General features: G+C 32.9%; 1 protein-coding gene across 1 annotated transcript in view; it reads right to left on the bottom strand.

The window, feature by feature from the left end:
* Window positions 1–5,959: 5,959 nt before the first annotated feature.
* Window positions 5,960–21,064, bottom strand: part of LOC115439265 (zinc finger CCHC domain-containing protein 24-like) — a 49,193-nt gene continuing 34,088 nt past the window's right edge. Inside the window, exons 3-4 of the mRNA XM_030163084.1 lie at window positions 10,525–10,689; window positions 5,960–6,513 (exon numbers count right to left, since the gene is read on the bottom strand). Coding sequence (XP_030018944.1) covers window positions 6,400–6,513; window positions 10,525–10,689 — 279 coding nt within the window. The 3' untranslated portion in view covers window positions 5,960–6,399. The remainder of the gene's footprint in view (window positions 6,514–10,524; window positions 10,690–21,064) is intronic.

Genomic DNA, 21,064 nt, shown 5'->3' on the forward strand with positions numbered 1-21,064 from the left:
TTAACCTAGTTTCCACCAAAAGGAATGATCCCAAATAATAACTGACAATGCTGAGAAGACCAACAGCTGATGCAAGTACCGATTCTTTTTGTTTAATTTCTTCTTGTTGTTTATTCCCCTTTTTGTTCCATGGAAACAAAGCAATCTTCATTACAAAACCTCTCAGCCTCTTGAATGCTTGAACGAGCATAAATTCAATGAGTTTGTTCAACAGAAAAGTTTACAGCACAACAGATAAACATTGGTCACTGCCATCAGTGAACGTCATATGTGCAGATAAGATTTGTTGCTGGCTACAAAGTAAACTTAGGTCAATATTGATGCACCTGGAGCTTAAAAATATGTTCTAATGCCATAAAACGTGTACATGTAGTGCATTTAAGATCCTTTACAACTGTTGATGAAGAAAAAAAAGGCTAGAAAAGTCACTACATACAGTCGTGGAAAAAATTATTAGACCGTCAAAAGTCATCAAAAACGATTGTTGTGCAATCAAGTACTAACTCCTGTGTGTATCATGTGACTAAAACAGACAGAAAAGAAAACATGGAATGCCTAAAAGTGCTGTTTTTGGCAGCACAATGTGATAGTTGTTGATGTAAGAACTGGAGTGATTTTGGTTATTATCAAGAAAAACATGGAACATGAATAGATACTATCAGCTCTGAAATTAAACTATTATGAGCTATTTTTGTTGTTATCATTATATTTGTCCAAACAAATGTACCTTTAGTTGTACCAGGCATTAAAATGAACAAGAAACTGAAGAAAACAAGGGTGGTCTAATAATTTTTTCCACCATTGAAGACTGTCGTGAGATGAAATAAAAGTAAACTGAATTTTAAGCCAAAACATACATGTCTTTAACCCGTAAAGGCCCAGTGCTACTTTTGTGGTAGTTTCCAAATGAATTTTTCCTCCAGATTTAACCTTTTTCAAGTGATTTATCACCACTTATTATATTATCCTCTGAGTTTTGCATATTTTCAGTGAAAATCATGTATTTTTCTGTATTTTATTTACTGATCATGTAGATGTTCATAAAAGCTCAGTGTAAAGTTGAGGGTTATTATATCAAAAACTATATCACTTTGTTTTTCTCCTTTTTGTAAATGACTGAAAAATATGATAAAACCAATCAAAACTTAAAGGACAAAAAAAAAACAAAAAAACAGAGAAAACTGAAGAAAAAGTGACTTTTTCATAAAAATATAACGCAACTCCATGGCTTTTCCTGGTGAATCAACATTGTAGAAGATGACAGTGTTTCCACGGTAACTACGGAGCCTCTGAATGCCCTAATGGGTCATATCTGATGACCATGAAAAGACGACAAACTGTATTTTACACCAATTATTTACATATATTGATAGAATTAATGGTTCAGAAGTTATTAAACATTTTATATCAGTAGATGATTTTGGTCGCCAGTGGCTGTGTGGGTCTTTATGGGTTAAAGGAGTTATTTGCAATTTTGAGATTCCATCTGACAACAGTAGGGGGCAGTAGTTTACTAGAACAGACCCCCAAACCATCACCCCCTTATTAACTGCCACACCCCGAATTAGGCCTATTAATAGGAAGAGCATTGTTTACAGTGGACTTCCTTTGACTTATGGAATCATCTATGTTTTCTATAATTTCTGTCAAAATAATCCTGCTTTAACCCTGTGATGAACTGGTGACACATCCTCGGACCCCCACCCCTACCCACTGATAACTGGGATAAACTCCAACACCCCCAGGACCCTCTTTAGGCCTAAGCACACTGGAAGATGAGTGAATAATAATAATAATAATACTGCTGTCTTAAAGCCCTCACAAGCCTCCTTAACCTATAGTTTACAGTAAAGCTGAATTAGATTTGAGTTATTTTGCAGAACCCCCCCCCCCCATCTGTTTCAAACTGTCTCAGTATGGTTTGAACTATGAATCAACAAATAGCAAATCTGTCAAACATAAAAACTGTCAGGAATTTTGTGCCGTTATCCACTTGCTAAGTTTGACATCATGGTGCCGTGAAACAAATTTCTGGGTCCAAACAGTCGATTACCATCGGAGCCTGAGTTCTGATTTACAATAACAAGGTTCACATGAGGCTAAAGTCATTTATTTATGTCAAATACACTTATTAGAGCAATTTTCCACAGTCACTGTTTTACCTGTAGTTGTGTCTTAAATGCCAGGTTTGTTTACAACAGCTGTGACAACATAAATCCTTATGTTATTTACCTTCCCCTGAACTAGACGACATAGATAAAGGCCTGAAAAAGGAAAAACTAAATGTAAAGATGGGTGCTTCTTTGAAACTGGGTTAATTTTGGTACCTGGCACTTTGCCAGCTTTTAAGACCCCATAATTAAAGAGAAATTTAGACATATTTCCCCCCAGGATGTACCTAATGATGACCTCAGATAAATGCAAAAAAATTATACTCTTGCTCTGAGCCATCCCAAAGTTAATGCATTTTTAATAAAATGTTGGAGCCAAAAATAGGACCAAAGTTGGGACAGGAAAAGCTAAATATGTGTCAGTGCATTTGATCTGGAAAACATAGCTTTCAATGGTCTTATATACCACTATAAATAAAGACACTGTGTTAAATTTGACAGTCCAAGTGTTTTTTCTAATCCAGACATACAGGTTTTTCATGAATCTCAGTGTCATTCCAGGTTCTGCATGTAACCCATCATGTCCACTGGCGTTACATACAGAACCTGCCCATTTAAACACAAATGAGTGATTTTGCAGAAGCGGTCATTTTTGTGAAACACTCTGCCTTGCATAATTAGTTCAGTTCCCAAAATGTACCTATGAGAGAATAAAAAGATATTCAAAAAAAATAGTAGCGTGTAATTTCCGTGTCCTTTTTGCCATGTTACATGCAGATTCTTGTATAAAAATAATACAAAAATGTGTTTGATCTGAAAAATAGTTCCTCTTTTATCTCAGTAAATATTTATTTTTAAAATAGACCCAAAATGCTTCCAAAGTTGCCTCATAACGTTAGTCTACATCTGGTTTAAACTTTTAGCCCCTCTGTCCTGTTTCATAGAAGCACCCAGATGTAAAACGCTTCATAGATCCACACTTTTTTCCTCCCTCAGTTACTTATAACTTTACTTACCACCTTCATCCACTTCCTCTGCTCTTTATCATCATGTGTAAAGTGGTACAATGACAACTGCAGTTTAGAAGAAATGATCTGAGCGTAACGCCAAACTCCTTTTCTGCCCACTGAGCCTTATCTCCATATGGAAACCAATTCTAACATTAACTTGTTTTACATCTTTAATGACTTTGTTGTTTTAACCTCCTAAGACCCAGGAAATGTCAGCAAAGTACAAGCTTTTTTTTTTTTTCTTTTTTTTTTTTTAAGTAAATAAGTGCCTATATTGGAAACATCATGATGCAACAGTATTTTCAGATGCAATTTTTAAAATTTTTATGGAATGTCCTTTGTGGTAGACAGTTTTCTTTCTTTCTTTCTTTTTTTTTTGTATAAAGTTGTGAAACTTTTCCACAAATGTAGATGGGTCTTAGGAGGTTAAAAAAGCTTAAGCCATCTGATGTGTACAGAGTTTCACCTGAGACTACCCAGGTTACTTTGTATTTGCCCTCCATGAGACTGAGGCTGTGAGGGCAGACTCAAGGCTGCAGAGGCTCAATACTCACTCTAGTGGTACAAAATGGTATTACACCGTTGCTTTCCCTGCCTCACTGATGACTAATGCTGCCTTCACATGCTATTGGGAAGATGATCCTTTCCACTAATGAATTAGAATTTACAGGTGTGTTGTGTTCAAATGCTTGTGCTGTCGTAGCAAGATGAAAAATTGCCGACACAATTTATCGTTACCTTCCTCTTGGGTATAAGAGTTTTGGACATGTTAATTCATCTGCCATTGAATTTTAATACTTTTTAAAAAAAAATTTCATAAATTGTGTTATAAAAGCATTGTTTATCAGTCTATTAGCAATGAATCCCTTGTTGCTCTCAGCTATGTTGAAAAGTTTAAAGGTTATTTTAATCTCAGCAGCTTGTGTATCAAAATACTTTCCCATGTCTCCAGTGGAAAATACGACATTGAGGGGGCGTTCATGTGTAATTTTTGAGTTCATAACAAGTATTTACCATAATTCCCATAGCACGTGAAGACAGGTTTAGTGCATATGTACTGTATCTTTGGAGTAAAGTTAGAAGGTGTTATTTGTAATATTTTAATCTGTAAACATCACAAAAAGCTCCCTTAAGTCCTTAGAAAAAAACTGAGATTTAAACATTTCCATCCAAGCACTTACTAATAAAGACCATGTAAAAGAAATTCCACTAACCCAACATTATAGTGAGTACTTTTTCATGTTATTTGGATGAACTGAGACCTTAAATCCACCATAGGCACCCATATCTATCAGTTTAAGTCAACGGTTTAACCTTTAATGATCTTTGGTACATTAAAAACACCATTAAAAGTTTGTAATTTTAAGACAAATACTACGATCTAAAACCCATCTGAAGCTCTTTGGTGACTTTTTTTTTAACCCATAAAGACCCAGTGCTACTTTTGTGGCAATTCCCAAATGAATTTTTCTCTATTTCTACCTTTCTTAACTGATTTATCACTGATTTTTAAGAAATATTATCTTCTGGATTTTGCATTTTTGGTGTAAACCACGTACTTTCCTATATTTAATTCACAGATCATGTAGATCACAGGTGTCAAGCATGCGGCCTGGGGGCCAAATCCGGCCCGCTGAAGGGTCCGGTCCAGCCCCTGGGATGAATTTGTGAAATGCCAAAATTACACCAAGGTATGAAAAATCCTTTTAGTTCAGGTTCCACATTCAGACCAATTCAATCTCAAGTGGGCAGGACCAGTAAAATACTATCATAATAACATAAAAATAATGACAACTCCACATTTTTTTCTTGTAAATGTAAATATTTTCTTGTATTTACACTAAAACAAAGTATAATTTCGCAAAAAAATGTAAATAACCTGAACAAATATGAACAACCGGAAATTTCTTAAGAGAAATAAGTGTAATTTTAACAATATTCTGCCTGTTGTTAAATGTTTTGTGTATTTGTAAGTTATAATGTACATGTGTAAATGATAAACTGAGGCAGAATATTGTTAAAATGACAGATTTTTTCAGTTTTTTTCCATGTTATTCACATCTTTTGAAAGGATAGTTTATATATGTAAACCTGTTCGTAATGTAAATTTACTTCTTTCGCTCCAAAACATAGAGAAAAGTTTGGAGTTGACATCATTTATATATTATTATGTTATTATTCTACTGGTTTGGCCCACTTTATATCATATTAGTCTGTATGTGGCACCTGAACTCACATGAGTTTGACACCTGTGATGTAGATGTTCATGAAAACTCAGAGTAAATCCCAAGTTAATTATATCAAAACAGAAAAAAAATGACGAAAACGTTACTTTTTCAGCAAAGATATTGCTATCCAACTCCATGGGTTTTCCTGGTAAATTAATGTTGGAGAAGATGATGGTGTTTCCATGGTAACTACTGAGCCTCTGAATATCCAAATGGGTCATATCTGATGACCATGAAAAGATGATAAACTGTATTTTACATCAATTATTAACATGGATTGATAGAATTATTGGATCAACAGGTATTAAACCGTTTATAACTATAGATGGTTTGTGTCACCAGTGGCTGTTTGGGTCTTTATGGGTTAAAACTAGGTGCCCAAATAATAACTGTTTTCATTTATACAAGAAAATGGTCCTAAAATACATCATTACTAAAACTACCTGAAAGGTGAATATTTGACAGTATAAACTATAAATGTTAGTTGGCTAATATATTCTTTCCATAGTAATAAACATAACACTAACAGCTTTAAAAGACAGTATATTCAAAAAATTATGTACCATCCAGTACTGATAATACAGATAATAATGCAGATACACAACAATGCTGCATATCCTCCTTTGCATATTTTATACAGAAAACATCATGATACAGAACCTTTTAAGTTATTTCTGGAATATACAAACATGTAAAAGAGAATCTTAATTCTTGAACTTTGTTCCTACGTTTTGAACATGAGAGAAGACAGAAAAGTATCTTAATTCACAGTTGGTAAGATTCATAGTTAAGGCTTAAAGTGAAAACTCACATAACGATAAAGGTCTGACTGTTATAGGAAACTCAGCAAAGGCAAAGGACTGATCTCCACTAAAAAGATGACATTTCCCATTTACTTCTACCCAGAGTCACACTGGAGAAATATACTTCACTTAACATTAGTTGCATAACAGTACAACAAAGTTTATAATCATGAACTTTTAGTCACTGGATCGTGTAACTACCCCTTCTTGATAAAACTGTAGGGGATATGGGGGCTGATGAGGAGTGTTATTGCACACGTCGGCAGTAGTAGCCGAGGACTTTGCATTTTTCGCACAGGTGTTGTGGATGCTCTTTGCTCTGGTCCGACACGTCCAACCCGTCTGGTTTCTCCAGAGGACGCTGGAATAAAGAAAAAGGGAAAATTTCACAACGTAATATTTATTTTCAGTAATCAAACTTCATTTTTGATCATCTTTAATGACCTGTTTTTAATAAAGCCAGATAATATAACCATGATAATGTATTTACAAGTGGTGCCAGGCACAACAAACCCCGCCCCTCGCATGTATTTTACCCATTATAAGTAAGTGGGAAGATTTTAAAAATTCATTAAAAAAGTGAAATTTAACTGTTCTCAAAATGTAATGAGATCTATTCTGGGTCAAAGGCAATCTATAAACCTAATTTGGTATGAATTAAACCAACAGTTGTGTTGCTACAGACGTGAAATTTCGCGCATTGTAAGTAAATGGGGGAAAAAAAAAAAACGATAAAAAAAAATCATAAAAAATTTAAACTTTGACTTAATGTTCCCATAATTTAATGACGCCTATTCTGGGTCACTGGCAATCTATAAATCAAATTGGGTAGGAATTCAACCAATAGTTTTGCTGCTACAGACATGTGAAATTTCACCCATTATAAGTAAATGCGAGAAAAAATAAAATAAAATTAAACTTTGACTTAATGTTCCCATAATTTGATGACATCTATTCTGGGTTACTGGCAATCTATAAACCCAGTTTGGTATGAATTCAATCAATAGTTTTGCTGCTACAGACATTTGAAATTTTGCCCATTATAAGAAAATTGGGGGGGGGGGGTGTAATTTTAAAATTAATAAATAATGTAAACTTTTACCTACTTTTCCAAAAATTTAATGACATATATTCTGGGTCACTGTCAATCTATAAATCAAATTGGGTAGAAATTCAACCAATATTTTTGCTGCTACAGATGTGAAATTTCGCCCATTATAAGTAAATGCGTAAAAAAAAAAAAAAAAGAAAAATTAACTTTGACTTAATGTTCCCAAAATGTTATGACATCTATTCTGGGTCACTGGCAATCTATAAACCAAATTTGGTAGGAATTCACCCTATAGTTTTGCTGCTACAGACATTTGAAATTTTGCCCATTATAAGTAAATGGAGAAACAAAAAGATTTCAAAAATTCCTAAAAATGTGAACTTTGACCTACTTTACCCAAAATGTAATGAGATCTATTCATGGTTACTGGCAATCTATAAACCCAATTTGGTATGAATTCAACCAATAGTTTTGCTGCTAGAGTGTTAACAAACAAACAAACAAACAAAGAGACAAATCGAACCAAAATCAAATACCCCTTGCCTCCCCTTTGGGGGGCGGGGTCATTAGTATAAAAATGAGATAACAAATCAAAGAATGCATTTAAGCATGATTTACCACTTTATTTAAAAGACTACAAAATCAGTACTGCGTCATTATCAACTGCTGTTTTACTGCATTGTTTTGTATGTATAAACTGCTCATTTTTCAACAGCTGATTCAACTTTTTACTGGTGCAAAATTGCAATAAAAAGTATGGGGTTTTTTTTTGGGTTTTTTGAATGAAAGAATTGTTCAGGTGTGAATAAAAAGGGCTGTCCCTAGTGTGTAAAGTAATCTTACCAAACACTCACAATTACAAAAAATGTGCTTAATTTTTTTAACGCATGAACAAGGAATAATTTAAAAAAAAAAACATTATTATATTATTATCATTATTAGACATTACATATTCCTGTACTATATTGTACTGTCATGTACTACTTAAGATGTTCAACAGTGACACATATAATACAAGACATGCAGGAAAAAAGAAAATGACGTAAAAGCAATTAACTTAGTAGAAATAAGGATGGAATTAAGGCTGTATTGTTCCTTACTTTGTTCATGCACATAATCAAGTAATCGTTCAAGTGTGTCGCCTGAATCTGTAGTGTCCTGTGTGTGTTTTCCAACACTCAGTGATATTTAAGTCAACTTTATTGATGTCGACTGTGAGTTTAGTCTGTGAGTGATTAGTGTGTAAGCAGATATAGACAAAACAACATGAAAAGGAAACAAAATACGACAAAATACAAAATAGTGGCGACAGAAACTGGCCAAATAGACATTATAACCATCAGTACTGGCACATCTCTGTTCTTTAACTGGTTTATTATGAAGGTAGATTTGTTTGTTTATTGTTTGAACCAAAAAAAAAATACTTTCAATTAAAAAAATATATATATATATTTCCAATAAAAAAACTTCACTTCAATCAAAAAAAAAATTTTTTTTGATTGAAGGGAAGTTTTTTTGGGATTGAACAATAAAGACATAAATATCCTACTCCTAATATGGCCCAAATACAAAAAAGATGACTTCAATCAAAAAAATGATTTCCAATAAAAAAAATAACTTGCTTCAATAAAAAAAAGACCTTTTCAATAAAAAAAAGGGGATCTCAAATATATTTTTTGCATTCAGCCACTTTTTTCTTTGATTGAAAAGGGATTTTTTTTTGTCAAAAATGTTTTTGTTTTTTTTATTTAAAATATTTTTCTGTTAAAGCAATAAAGAAACAAATCTACCTTCATAGTTTATTGACTTAAGCACATGAAAAGGGGCTTTGGATTCTTTACAAGTGAGATTTTTTTTGAAGAAAACAGTTAATTTTTTTTTAACAAATTAACCCTTTAACAACTGTTCTCTCTCCGCATTTTGCACTTTATAGCATTTAAATTACTATCACTCCTGTACGGTCTGTGCTCTCAACAAAATTCAAATGGCATCGGAAAGCTGAAATCTTGAGCTTTCCAACACTATATAACACTTTACGGCAATGATTCGGAACTCTGGTACAAGTAGAAAGGAACGGTTTCAGAGACTTCCACACAGGCTAAAAAACTCCTGGAAATAACAAAAATTATGAAGCCATAAAATGGATACTGAATGTTCCAGACCAAAAAGCATGTTTGAGCAGATGCAAAATAGTTGAAAGTTTATTTCTGAAATCTCAAAATGTTTGTTTTTGACATTTATAGTTGTTACTGGTAACAAATATGTTAAAAACTTCAAGTCTGTTTTTTCTTTTTTCCTAAAACACACTGTTTTAAGCATTTAGTATTTATAATACTGATAATTAATGGCCAGATATTGAAAGTTAAGTTCTTCCTGAAAACAAAGGTGCAAAGGAATTGTCAAAAAAGACATTTTCTGACACTTTTATTGCAAAGAAAATATGAAAACACCGAGTCAGTCTGTTATAATGGCAATCTTATAAAGTGCCCCTAAAATACATCTTAAGACACAGGTGTCAAACATCCGGCCCGGGGGCCAAATCCAGCCCGCCAAAGGGTCCCATCCGGCCCCTAGGATGAATTTGTGAAATGCAAAAATTATAATGAAGATATAAACAATCAAGGATGTGAAAATTATTTTAGGTCAATTCAATCTGAAGTGGGCGAGAACCAGTAAAATACAATCGTAACAACCTATAAATAATGAAAAACGCAAATTTTTGTCTTTTTTTTGTGTAAAAAAAGTAAAATTACACAAAAATATTAATATTTACAGCCTTTCCTTTTATTTTACTTTTCCTTTTACAAAAAATGTGAATAACCTGAACAAAAATGAACAATATGAAATTTCTTAACATAAGTATGTGGAATTTGACCAATATTCTGCCTCTTACTAAATATTTTGTGTATTTGTAGATCCACTGTGATCTCTAAGTTGTGATGCACATGTATAAATGATAAACTAAGGTGTAATATTGGTAAAATCGCACTTATTTTTCTTTAAAATTTTCAGGTTGTTCATATTTGTTCATGTTGTGTTCAAGTACGGTTCGTAGATGAAAACATTTTCATTACGGAATTTGACTTTTTTCACTCAAAAACAGAGAAAGCTTTGGAGTTGACATTATTTATAAGTTCTTAATCTATTATTTATATTGTTTTACTGGTCCGGCCCACTTTAGATCATATTAGGCAGAATGTGGCCCCTGAAAGAAAATGAGTGTGACACCCCTGTCTTAAGACACTATTCTACAGTTTTTCTCATCTTTTTTCTAACGGTATGACAGTATATGTCTTTCTTTTTGTGGTTTTCTGTCCTTACCTGCTTATGAGGGTAAACGTTGATGTGGCACTTAATACATTCTTGTCCCATGTTGGCCCAGGAGTTTCCGCTCATCCACTTCCGCTTGCATTTGGGGCATTTATATTCCCCAAAACACCGCTTCTTTCCCTGATACGGGGTGAGGCCTTCCCCTTTGGGCCGAGCCTGTAAAATAAAAAACAAAACCTTTGTCAGTGTATAAACCTCAGCAGCTTTGGAAACGCTTTGGTTTGTTTTTTTGCCTCTCACCACCTTTTCTTTGGATAAGGGCCAGAATCAAAGCTCTGCATGATTAGACTGGGAGGTGATCGGAGCCCCACTGGTGGCCCAGACGGGGGAGTTTATGAAGTAGACGAGTCTCGAGGAATGAGATGATTATTTATGTCCACTGTCAGCGCACGTTAGAAAACAGCTCATTTGCTTTGATACTTTAACCCAGGGGTGTCAAACTCATTTTAGTTCAGGGGTCATATTCAGCTAAATTTGATCTGAAGTGGGCCAGACCAGAAAAATAATAACAATAATAACCTATAAATATTGACAACTCCAAATTTTTGTCTTTGTTTTAGTGTAAAAAAAAAAACCCTATTAAATTATGAAAATACTTTTATAAACTATCCAAAAAAAAAAAAAAAAACCCTGAAAAAACTGAAATTTAAATAAAAAAAAAAACGTAAGAAAATTTAGTACAATTTTAACAATATTATTCCTCAACTTCTCATTTGTCCATGTGCTTTATGGATCAGATCTATAAAGACACTAAACACTGAGGAACAGACAGAAAAAATGTTCAAACTGTGCTTAATTTTCTTTAGACATTTCAGGTTGTTCATATTTGTTCAAGTTATTCACATTTTAGTGTTACAGGATAGTTTGTAAATGTAAATATTTTCATAATTTAATGTTATTTTTTGCACTAAAACAAAGAAAAAAAATTTAAGTTGTTAATTCTAGATTTTTTTTTTTTTTGGCTTAATTCAAGATTTTTTTTTTTACTTAATTGAAGATTTTTTTTTTTTTTTGCTTAATTCAAGATTTTTTTTTAACTTAATTGAAGATTTTTTTTGTTTAATTCAAGATTTTTTGCAAAATTTGAGATTTTTTTTGGCTTGATTAAAGATTTCTTTACTTGAAGATTTTTTTTTGGCTTAATTGATTATTTTTTTTATTTAATTGAAGATTTATTTTGGCTTAATTCAAGATTTTTTCCTTAATTCAAACAAAATTCTTTTTTGCTTAATTCAATTCAAGACTGGAATTTTTGCGCTTGGCAAAAACATCCCAGGGGCCGAACTGGACCCTTTGGCGGGCCGCATTTAGCCCCCGGGCCAGATGTTTGAGACCTGTGATCTAAATGGTTAGTAAATTAAATATGAGAAAATACCCGATTTTCACTGGAAAAACCTTAAAATACAGGAGAAATTACTACAATAAATGGTGATAAGTCACTTAAGGAACGTTAAATAGAGAGGAAAAATTATTTTGGGAACTGACACAAAAGTAACACTGAGTCTTCATGGGTTAAGTGTCTGACAGTGTCTTACAGTTTTATCTCAACAGGATTACAGGTGTAAAATGATGCCGTTTTAGACAAAAAAAAAACGATTTATACGTTAAAAAAAATAATAATAATAATAATAACAAATAGGAAGTGGAAACGCATCCTAATTGTTGAGTCTGATTTATTTGTGAGACAGAAAAGAAGGAGTCTCGGCTTTCCCATTAGAAATGAAATCTCTCCCTCCAGCTGTGTTCCCCAGGGACCGTAAAGGAGGCCCCGGCCTGTGGGGGACCAATGGGAGAGGCCTCCCTACTACAGGACAAATACCTCAGGTCCTCAGTCATCCCTCCCAGCTGGCCCCGACACACCAATCAGGAAGCAGAGATCTTAGCGGGGAGGAAATAAAACCCAGATGAACTCTGCACTTGTATAACATGACAAAATCCTCTACCCATCACAAAGAAATCATCTGGACCAGACTGGTTTAAATTAGAAGCTGAAAAGTAGAGCAAGTCAAAATTAAGTTTGGACCCACACCACTGGAGGAGTTCATGAAATCTTGTTTTGATTTCACAGCTTGAGCACATGTCAAGTGAGGAAAGCTTCAAATACATTTTCTTCCCACTCTCAGTATGCCTCGGAAATGTGTTTGACATGGCAAAAGAACGCTATTAACCCTTTACCGGGCAGGTGACTGTTTTTGGTCATTTCCACACACATTACAAGACAGTGACAGCAATAGTTCCAGTGAGGACAGTAAGTCAACAATCAAACAACTAGAACCAGAAAAATAATAGCATAATAACCTATAAATAATGACAACTCCAATTTTTTGTCTTTGTTTTAGTGTAAAAAAAACCCATTAAATTATGAAAGTACTTACTTTTATAAACTATCAAAAAAAAAACTGAAAAAACTGAAATTTAAATTAAAAAACGCAAGAAAATGTAGTGCAATTTTAACAAAATTATTTCTCAACTTATCATTTCTCCATGTGCATTATGGATCAGATTTACAAAGACACTAAACACTGAGGAACAGGAAGAAAAATAGTTAAAATTGTGCTTAATTTTCTTTAGACATTTCAGGTTGTTCATATTTATTCAGGTTATTCACATTTTATTGTTACAGGATAGTTTGGAAATGTCAATATTTTCATAATTTAGTGTTATTTTTTGCATTAAAACAAACAAAAAAAAATTAAGTTGTTAATTCAAGATTTTTTCGGCTTAATTCAAGATTTTTTTTACTTTATTGAAGTTTTTTTTTTTTGCCAAATTCAAGATTTTTTTTTACTTAATTGAAGATTTTTTTTTTGGCTTAATTCAAGATTTTTTTTTTTTTTTTTAAACTTAATTGAAGATTTTTTTTTTTTTTTTTTTTTCTGAATTCAAGATATTTTTTTCACTGGATGTGGACGGGGGTCTGGATCAGCACTTATGTTGGTCTAATGTTCTAAAAGTCATGTTCTAATGTTCTAAAATACATGTTCCTTTCACCTTAAATGTGTTTTTCTTGAATTTACAAATCTACACTTAATGCCTTAAAAAAAGTCTTTAAAAGGTATTAAATAATATATATATATGTATAATAAAAGAAAAAACAGGAGAAGACTTACTACAGATGTATTTGTTTTGTTTTTTGTGTTTTTTCTCTAAACAGAGAACTATATGAAACGTGTATATGTTGAATTTCATGTTTTAGCATTGTTGATTTTTCAGACAATGTATACAAATGTGTTTGGATGTCTGTTGTAAAGTGTCTCTCCAAATGAAAAAATACAATTATTTAAAAAAAAAAAAAAAAAAAAAAGTATTAACCCTTTCATGCATGAATTCTGAAACAAGTATCAATATTTTTTGAGGGATTGATTTTATTACCCAAAATTAGGCTAAAGTTGAAATGCATTTTGAATTATTATTATTATTATTATTTATTTATTTATTTATTTTTTTTAATATGGTTTTAATAAGAAGATTCTTGAGCTCCTGAGACCTAGGAAAGTACTTTTTTTTTTTTTTTTTTTTTTTTTAAGCTTTTTTTAATCAAATAATTGCCTATATTGGATTGGAAACATCATGATGTAACTGTTTTTTCAGATGCATTTTTAAAAAAAAAAATTATGGAATGTCCTTTGAGGTGAATGGTTTATTTTTTTTGTTTTGTTTTGTTTTTGTATAAAGCTGTGAAACTCAAAACCCATAGCTGGGTCTTAGGAGGTTACCTTTATGAGATTACAGAGCAGTCCAAATTATAAAACTAAGATGATACTTTTTTCACTGTATTTCTTAGGGTGTACAGAGACTGCTCCCATGTGGTTTGGAGAATATTGCCTTTATAACCCTTTGGAAAGTGACTTTAAACTATGTGTCCGCAAATGTAGACATCATGCATGAAAGGGTTGAATTAGATATGGTAGGTCTTAAGTTATGTTGCCATAAATGTGACAATTTATCCTGAAATTAGGAATCAATTATAGGTAACTTTGTGGGAATCAATGCGTTGGAGTAAATAAATACATTTTTGTAAATTCAAGGAGTCACAATTTTTTGCCAGTATGGCCATGAAACAGGCATTAACCCCTTCATGCATGAGTTTAAGCCCATTTTCCAAAGGTTTACAAAGGCAATATTCTCCAAATCACATGGGGGCAGTCTCTATAGATCCTAAGCAACACAATGAATAAAAATATCATTTTAGTTTTAGAATTTAGACTGCTCTGTGATTTTATATAGTTAACCTCCAAAGACCCAGGTATGGGTTTTCTGTGCATGTTTCTGGACTAGACTTTCACAGCTTTATACAAAAAAAAAAAAAAAAAAAAAGTCCACTGCAAAAGACATTCCATAAAAATAAAACTAAAAATACATCTGAAAAAACTGTTGCATCATGATGTTTCCAATATAGGCAATTATTTAATTAAAAAAAACAAAACTTGTACTTTCCTGGGTCTCGGGATTAATTATCTTCTTAATAAAACCATATTTAAAAAAATATATATATATATGATATTTTATATATATATATATATATATATATATATATATATATATATATATACACATATATATATCAAAATGCATTTCAATGGTAGCCCAATTTTGAGTAATAAAATCAATCTAAAAAAAATCTAGTTACTTTTTTTTATATAATTCATGTATGAAAGGGTTAAAATCTGTTTTAAGGAGTCTTCAAAAGTCTTAATTTTAATTTGTGGAAACCTGTAGGAACCGCATTTTAATATATACTTTTTGGAATTTTTTTTTTTTTTTTTTTGCCACTTATGGGCAAGGAACCAAATATGGTAACTTCATTGACCTTGATTTCCTACAAATTTGAAAAATTTCACAAAAGTAATAAAGTCTGGTTATGTCCTCCAAAAACACACTAAGGCTGAATGTTTGAATTTCAGAGTATAAAGGGTTAAAAGCAGCGTTCAGGCCTGTGTTTGTATCGTTTTGCCACGGCGACGCGCAGTGGGAGGTCACTTCTGATAGCTGTTTCTCAAGCGTGTGCGTACAGACTGCATCATCTTCCTGAGGGAGGAAGCAGCTTTCACTTTGCAGAAAGCAAAACAAACTGCGCTCAAAGTCTGAAGTTCATGGGGTGGCAAAGGGCACGGCGCACTCTGAAGTTTCCACCGGTCCCATCCAAGCTGTGACACTGACAAACCGACATATGAACATGACTCCAATGACCGGACGGACGGACACTCAGGGAAAGTCTGAGTAATGACAGAAAATGATGAGGCTAGTGTCACCATGTACGCACAAAAAACGCAGTCACTTCATATCACATGTAAACATTAGACTCAAGCACTGTTTTATACCGATTTATCAGTTTGTCTATAGCAGGGGTGTCAAATTTATTTAAATTCAGAGGCCACATTTAGCACAATATGATCTGAAGTGGGCTGGATCACAAAAATAATAACAATATAAAAAAAAAAAAAAAAATCAACTCCATACCTTTCACTGTTTTCAGGTGGAAAAAGTGGAAATACATCAAAAAATCTGAATAACATGAACAAGCTAAAAGTTAAGAAAAATAAGTGCAACTTTAACTACATTATACCTCAGTTTATCACTTACACATGTGTATTACAACTTACAGATGGATTGGATCACAAAAATAATATAATTTTAAAAGAAAAGTCAGTTCCATACCTTTCACTATGTTTTCAGGGGAAAAAAGTAGAATTACGTCAAAAAATGTGAATAACATGAACAACCTAAAATTTGTTAAGAAAAATAAGTGCAATTTTAACTATATTATACCTCATTTTATCATTTACACGTGTATTACAACTTACAGATGTATTGGATCACAAACATAATAACATAATAATAATAAATAAATAAAAAAAAGTCAACTCCATACCTTTCGCTATGTTTTCAGGTGAAAAAAGTAGAATTACGTCACAAAATGTGAATAACATGAACAAGCTAAAATTCATGAAGAAAAATAAATGCAATTTGAACTAAGTTATACCTCAGTTTATCATTTACACATGTGTATTACAACTTACAGATGGATTGGATCACAAAAATAATAACATAATATAAAAAAAAGTATTTATTTAACATATTTAACATATTTCAGATGTTAAATTATGTATAAAAAGTCAACTCCATACCTTTCACTATGTTTTCACCTGAAAAAAGTAGAATTACGTCAAAAAATGTGAAAAACATGAACGAACTAAAATTTATTAAGAAAAATAAGTGCAATTTTAACTATATTATACCTCAGTTTATCACTTACACATGTGTATTACAACTTACAGATGGATTGGATCACAAAAATAAGAACATAATGTTTTTTAAAAAAAGAAAAAGTTAATTCCATACCTTTCGCTATGTTTTCAGGTGAGAAAAGTAGAATTATGTCAAAAAATGTGAATAACATGAACAACCTAAAATTTGTTAAGAAAAATAAGTGCAATTTTAACTATATTATACCTCAGTTTATCACTTATACATGTGTTTTACAACTTACAGATGGATTGGATCACAAACATAATAACATAATAAAAAAAAAAAAAAAAAAAAAAAAATCAACTCCATACCTTTCACTATGTTTTCAGGTGAAAAAAGTAGAATTATGTCAAAAAATGTGAATAACATGAACAAGCTAAAAGTTATTAAGAAAAATAAGTGCAATTTTAACTATATTATACCTCAGTTTATCACTTACACATGTGTATTACAACTTACAGATCACAGTGGCGCTACAAATACACACAAAAATGTAATAACACACATAATATTGCAAAAATTGCTCTTACTTCTCTTAAGATATTTCAGATTATTCACATTTGTTCAGGTTTTTCACATATTTTGTGAAGTATAATTTCGAAATATGAACACTCATACAGTTCAGGGGCCACATTTAGCACAATATGATCTGAAGTGGATTAAACCACAAAAATAATTACATAATAATATTTTAAAAAATGTCAACTCCAAACTTTTCATTATGTTTTTGGGTGAAAAAAGTAAAATTACATCAAGGAAATGTTAACATCTACAAACTATTCTTTAAAAAATGTGAATAAAATGAACAAACTAAAATTTAAGAAAAATAAGTGAATTTTTTACACTAAAACAAATAAATAATTGCAGTTTTCATTATTTATAGGTTATTATGATAGTATCAGACCCTGGGGTGCCAATAAGGGGGGGGGGGGGTTAACATGACGAATTCATGGGGGGCAGTCGATAAAAGTAAGAAGTTGTGAAAATTTTGTGAAAGGTCCGCTGTATAATAGAGGAACAGAAGTGGGGAGTCGGACACTGAAAGCATTTTAAGTTTCAGTTTCATTTCACACTAGTGTAAGTGATGTTACATATGGACCACACCCCCACGTACAGACACCTGAATAAATTTATAAATAATTGAATTTCAAGTATTTATTTGGTCATTTAAGTATGCATTACTTTGGTTTGGACAGTGTGTGATGACGTTAATGATTTTTTTTAGCAATAACAATAATGCCTGTGTATTTTGTATTTGTGGATACTTTGAAATGTAAGACTCTTGATCATTTACAATTGGTCATATGTTTGAAGAGTTTTAATAATTTTTTTCTGTTATGACGTGTAATGCGGGTCACGTGTTGTGATTAGATGCCACATATAGAACACCTGTGTAAGTTTCTGTCCTCAGTCTGATGAAGGGCCTCGGCCCGAAACGTCACCATTAAATGGTTTGGGAGCTCACTGGTTGTGCGGACCTTCCTTTATTTTTTCTCACGTTCTACTTTTTTGGGATCCAGCACACCTCTAATTTTGGATGTGCGTGTCGTTCACCTTTTTTCCTATTTTTTACTCCCAGCTGCTGTTGTGTTAAAAATATATATATATAATACTGTATGCTTTCTTTTCTATTCTGTGTTAATATCACACACTGTACAGGAATTCAATATGAATATTAATACAAGTGGAGACTGGAGAGATAATTAAGAGGTAGCTCTATCAAACATAAAGGTGTTTAGAGTCACATACTTATATAAACTAACTTTATGTGACATTCAAATCTTTCTACCAACAACATGACTGTCTGTTTCGTCTTGATTAACTTACTTTTGAGTAAAGAACAATCTGTGCACAAATGCTGAGTTCAGTATCTATGCAGTTGCACTTCCAGTAATTCCAGTAATTTAAAAAAATTAAGGTACTATTGTTGATGTTTTTACCTTTCCCTTTGTTTTCGTCATCACCTTCTCGAAGTGCTTAAACCAGCGTCCACAACAAAAACAAAAAACCTCTTCTTAGTCTGTGACAGGTGTCTACCAGCAGGTAACAACCGCAGCTGGAAAATGAAACTTAAGCATCAGTATGTTTATATATATTCATGGTAATACTACTGAAGGCCACTAGTGGGCTCAGGTTTGTTTGGTTTTTTTTGGCAATGAGAGTGCTGTGGCATGAAATACCAGTTTGTCTATTGCCACAGAGCCAATGAAATGATCTGAATTCTGCATTCTGAGCATTGTCCCAGTGGCTGATTTAGATTCATCAAAACCCGGGCAAATTCCTCATATGAGACAAAACATGTTTTATGTTGTTTTCCTGCATATTGAAACTGAAAGTGTGAATAGGTGCACAAACCAGCTTCTGGTTACTAGTGCCCTAACCTTTTCCTGGAATCAGATAGGCACATGACATATGTGGTGTTTATTACCACACAGAGGTGGCAGAAGTACTCACATTCTGTACTTAAGTAGAAGTACAGCTACTTTTGTGAAAAAATACTCTTGTAAAAGTAGAAGTACTGATTCAACTCCTTTACTTAAAAGTAAAAAAGTACAACTTCTCAACTGTAATAAAGCACAAAAGTAACTAGAAAAGCACTTGGATAGCGCAGACCTCCACCAAGGCAGATCAGCCCCCCCACCCCCCCATCACCACCAAAATTTAATAATTTGTTCCTTGTGCCAGTATCAACATTTCCTGAAAATGTCATCCAAATCCGTCTGTAACTTTTTGAGTTGTCTTGCTAACAGACAGACAAACAGACAAACCCCGATGAAAACATAACCTCCACCGTTCCTTGGTGGAGGTAAAAAGGTAAAACTGCATTTTTTGCCATGAATGAAACAATACTTATTTAACCAGGCAAAATCATAAAAGTTTCCATTTTCTAATTCCACAGTGAATGGTTCTGACCAGAGTCAGGCACCGAGTCGGGTACTGAACAGGTAACCTGGGACAGGTAAAAAAAAAAAAACATAAGAATTTTCACAACTACAGGTAAAACAAAGAAAAGAACTCAGAGAGCGTAGACCTCCGCCAAGACAGATAATCATTTGTTCCTTGTGCCAGTATCAACATTTCCTGAAAATTTCATGAAAATCTGTCCATAACTTTTTGAGTTATCTTGCTAACAAACAAACAAACATGCACACACACAAAGCAAAGTGATCACAATACCTCCTGGTGGAGGTAATTAATGGAAATGCGGGTGGATAGTGGGCAAGGAAGAGAAAAAGTAAAAGAAGATTCATGGAGGGAAATAATTTTCAGGACATTTAATGATGATGATCATCTAATTTGACCATGGCTTATCCAAAACCGGTTTGTTTTATTTTGAAGTGAACTTCTCCTCTGTTCACATCCGTCCAAAGACGGCATAGAGCAGCACGTATTAGAGATTTATGGATGGTGTGTGTTTCAGCCAAAAATAAAGCCCTTAAAAGTGACTTACTGTGTAGACAGTGTGTTTAATCACAGTACTGAGCGTTGGGGGTACAGGCGGAAAAGTTTGGAAAAAGTGGACCTGTACTGGACCCTGTACAGGACTCTGGTACTGACCCTGTACAGGACTCTGGTACTGAACCCATACTGGACTCTGGTACTGACCCTGTACTGGACCCTGGTACTGGACCCTGGTACTGACCCTGTACAGGACTCTGGTACTGAACCCATACTGGACTCTGGTACTGACCCTGGTACCGACCCAGGTCACAGCCTGTGCTCCTTCTCTCACTGATTTTCTCTCTGAAGCAACATACATATTTTACATACAGTCACATCCATTTAGTTTGAAAAAGGAATGAGTCTATTCTGAGAATGTGTTATGTTGTGTATTTTTATTTAAGGGGTACATTTATTTTTCAGATATTTCTTTTTATATAAATCACAATCTCCTTTTTTTTATTACAGTGGATAATTTTTTGGGCTATTGCCCCTCTGGTCCACCGTACAAAAGGCTCAAAACTGCAGTTGAAAAACCAATACAGCATTTTTTATACAATCTATAGTGTATATATCAGACATAGAGTTAATATTAAAATGCACAGAACACTGATGGATGAAAATAACAATAAGAGAAAGAGATCAATAGGAGGATGAAAGAACTGATTTCAAAATAAGATTAATACAACACATATAATTCATATAAAATTAGCAGATGAAGGAGTCTCCATCCAAGGGTTTTCCATATTTTATCTGCCATATTTTATCTGACTGGTACCAAGCTTCAACTTTTTCTGCTGTATGGAACAACCTTGAAACTGTTCAATTTAAAAAGAAATAA

Source organism: Sphaeramia orbicularis, chromosome 19, assembly GCF_902148855.1.
Source record: "Sphaeramia orbicularis chromosome 19, fSphaOr1.1, whole genome shotgun sequence".
Taxonomy (NCBI): Eukaryota; Metazoa; Chordata; class Actinopteri; order Kurtiformes; family Apogonidae; genus Sphaeramia; species Sphaeramia orbicularis.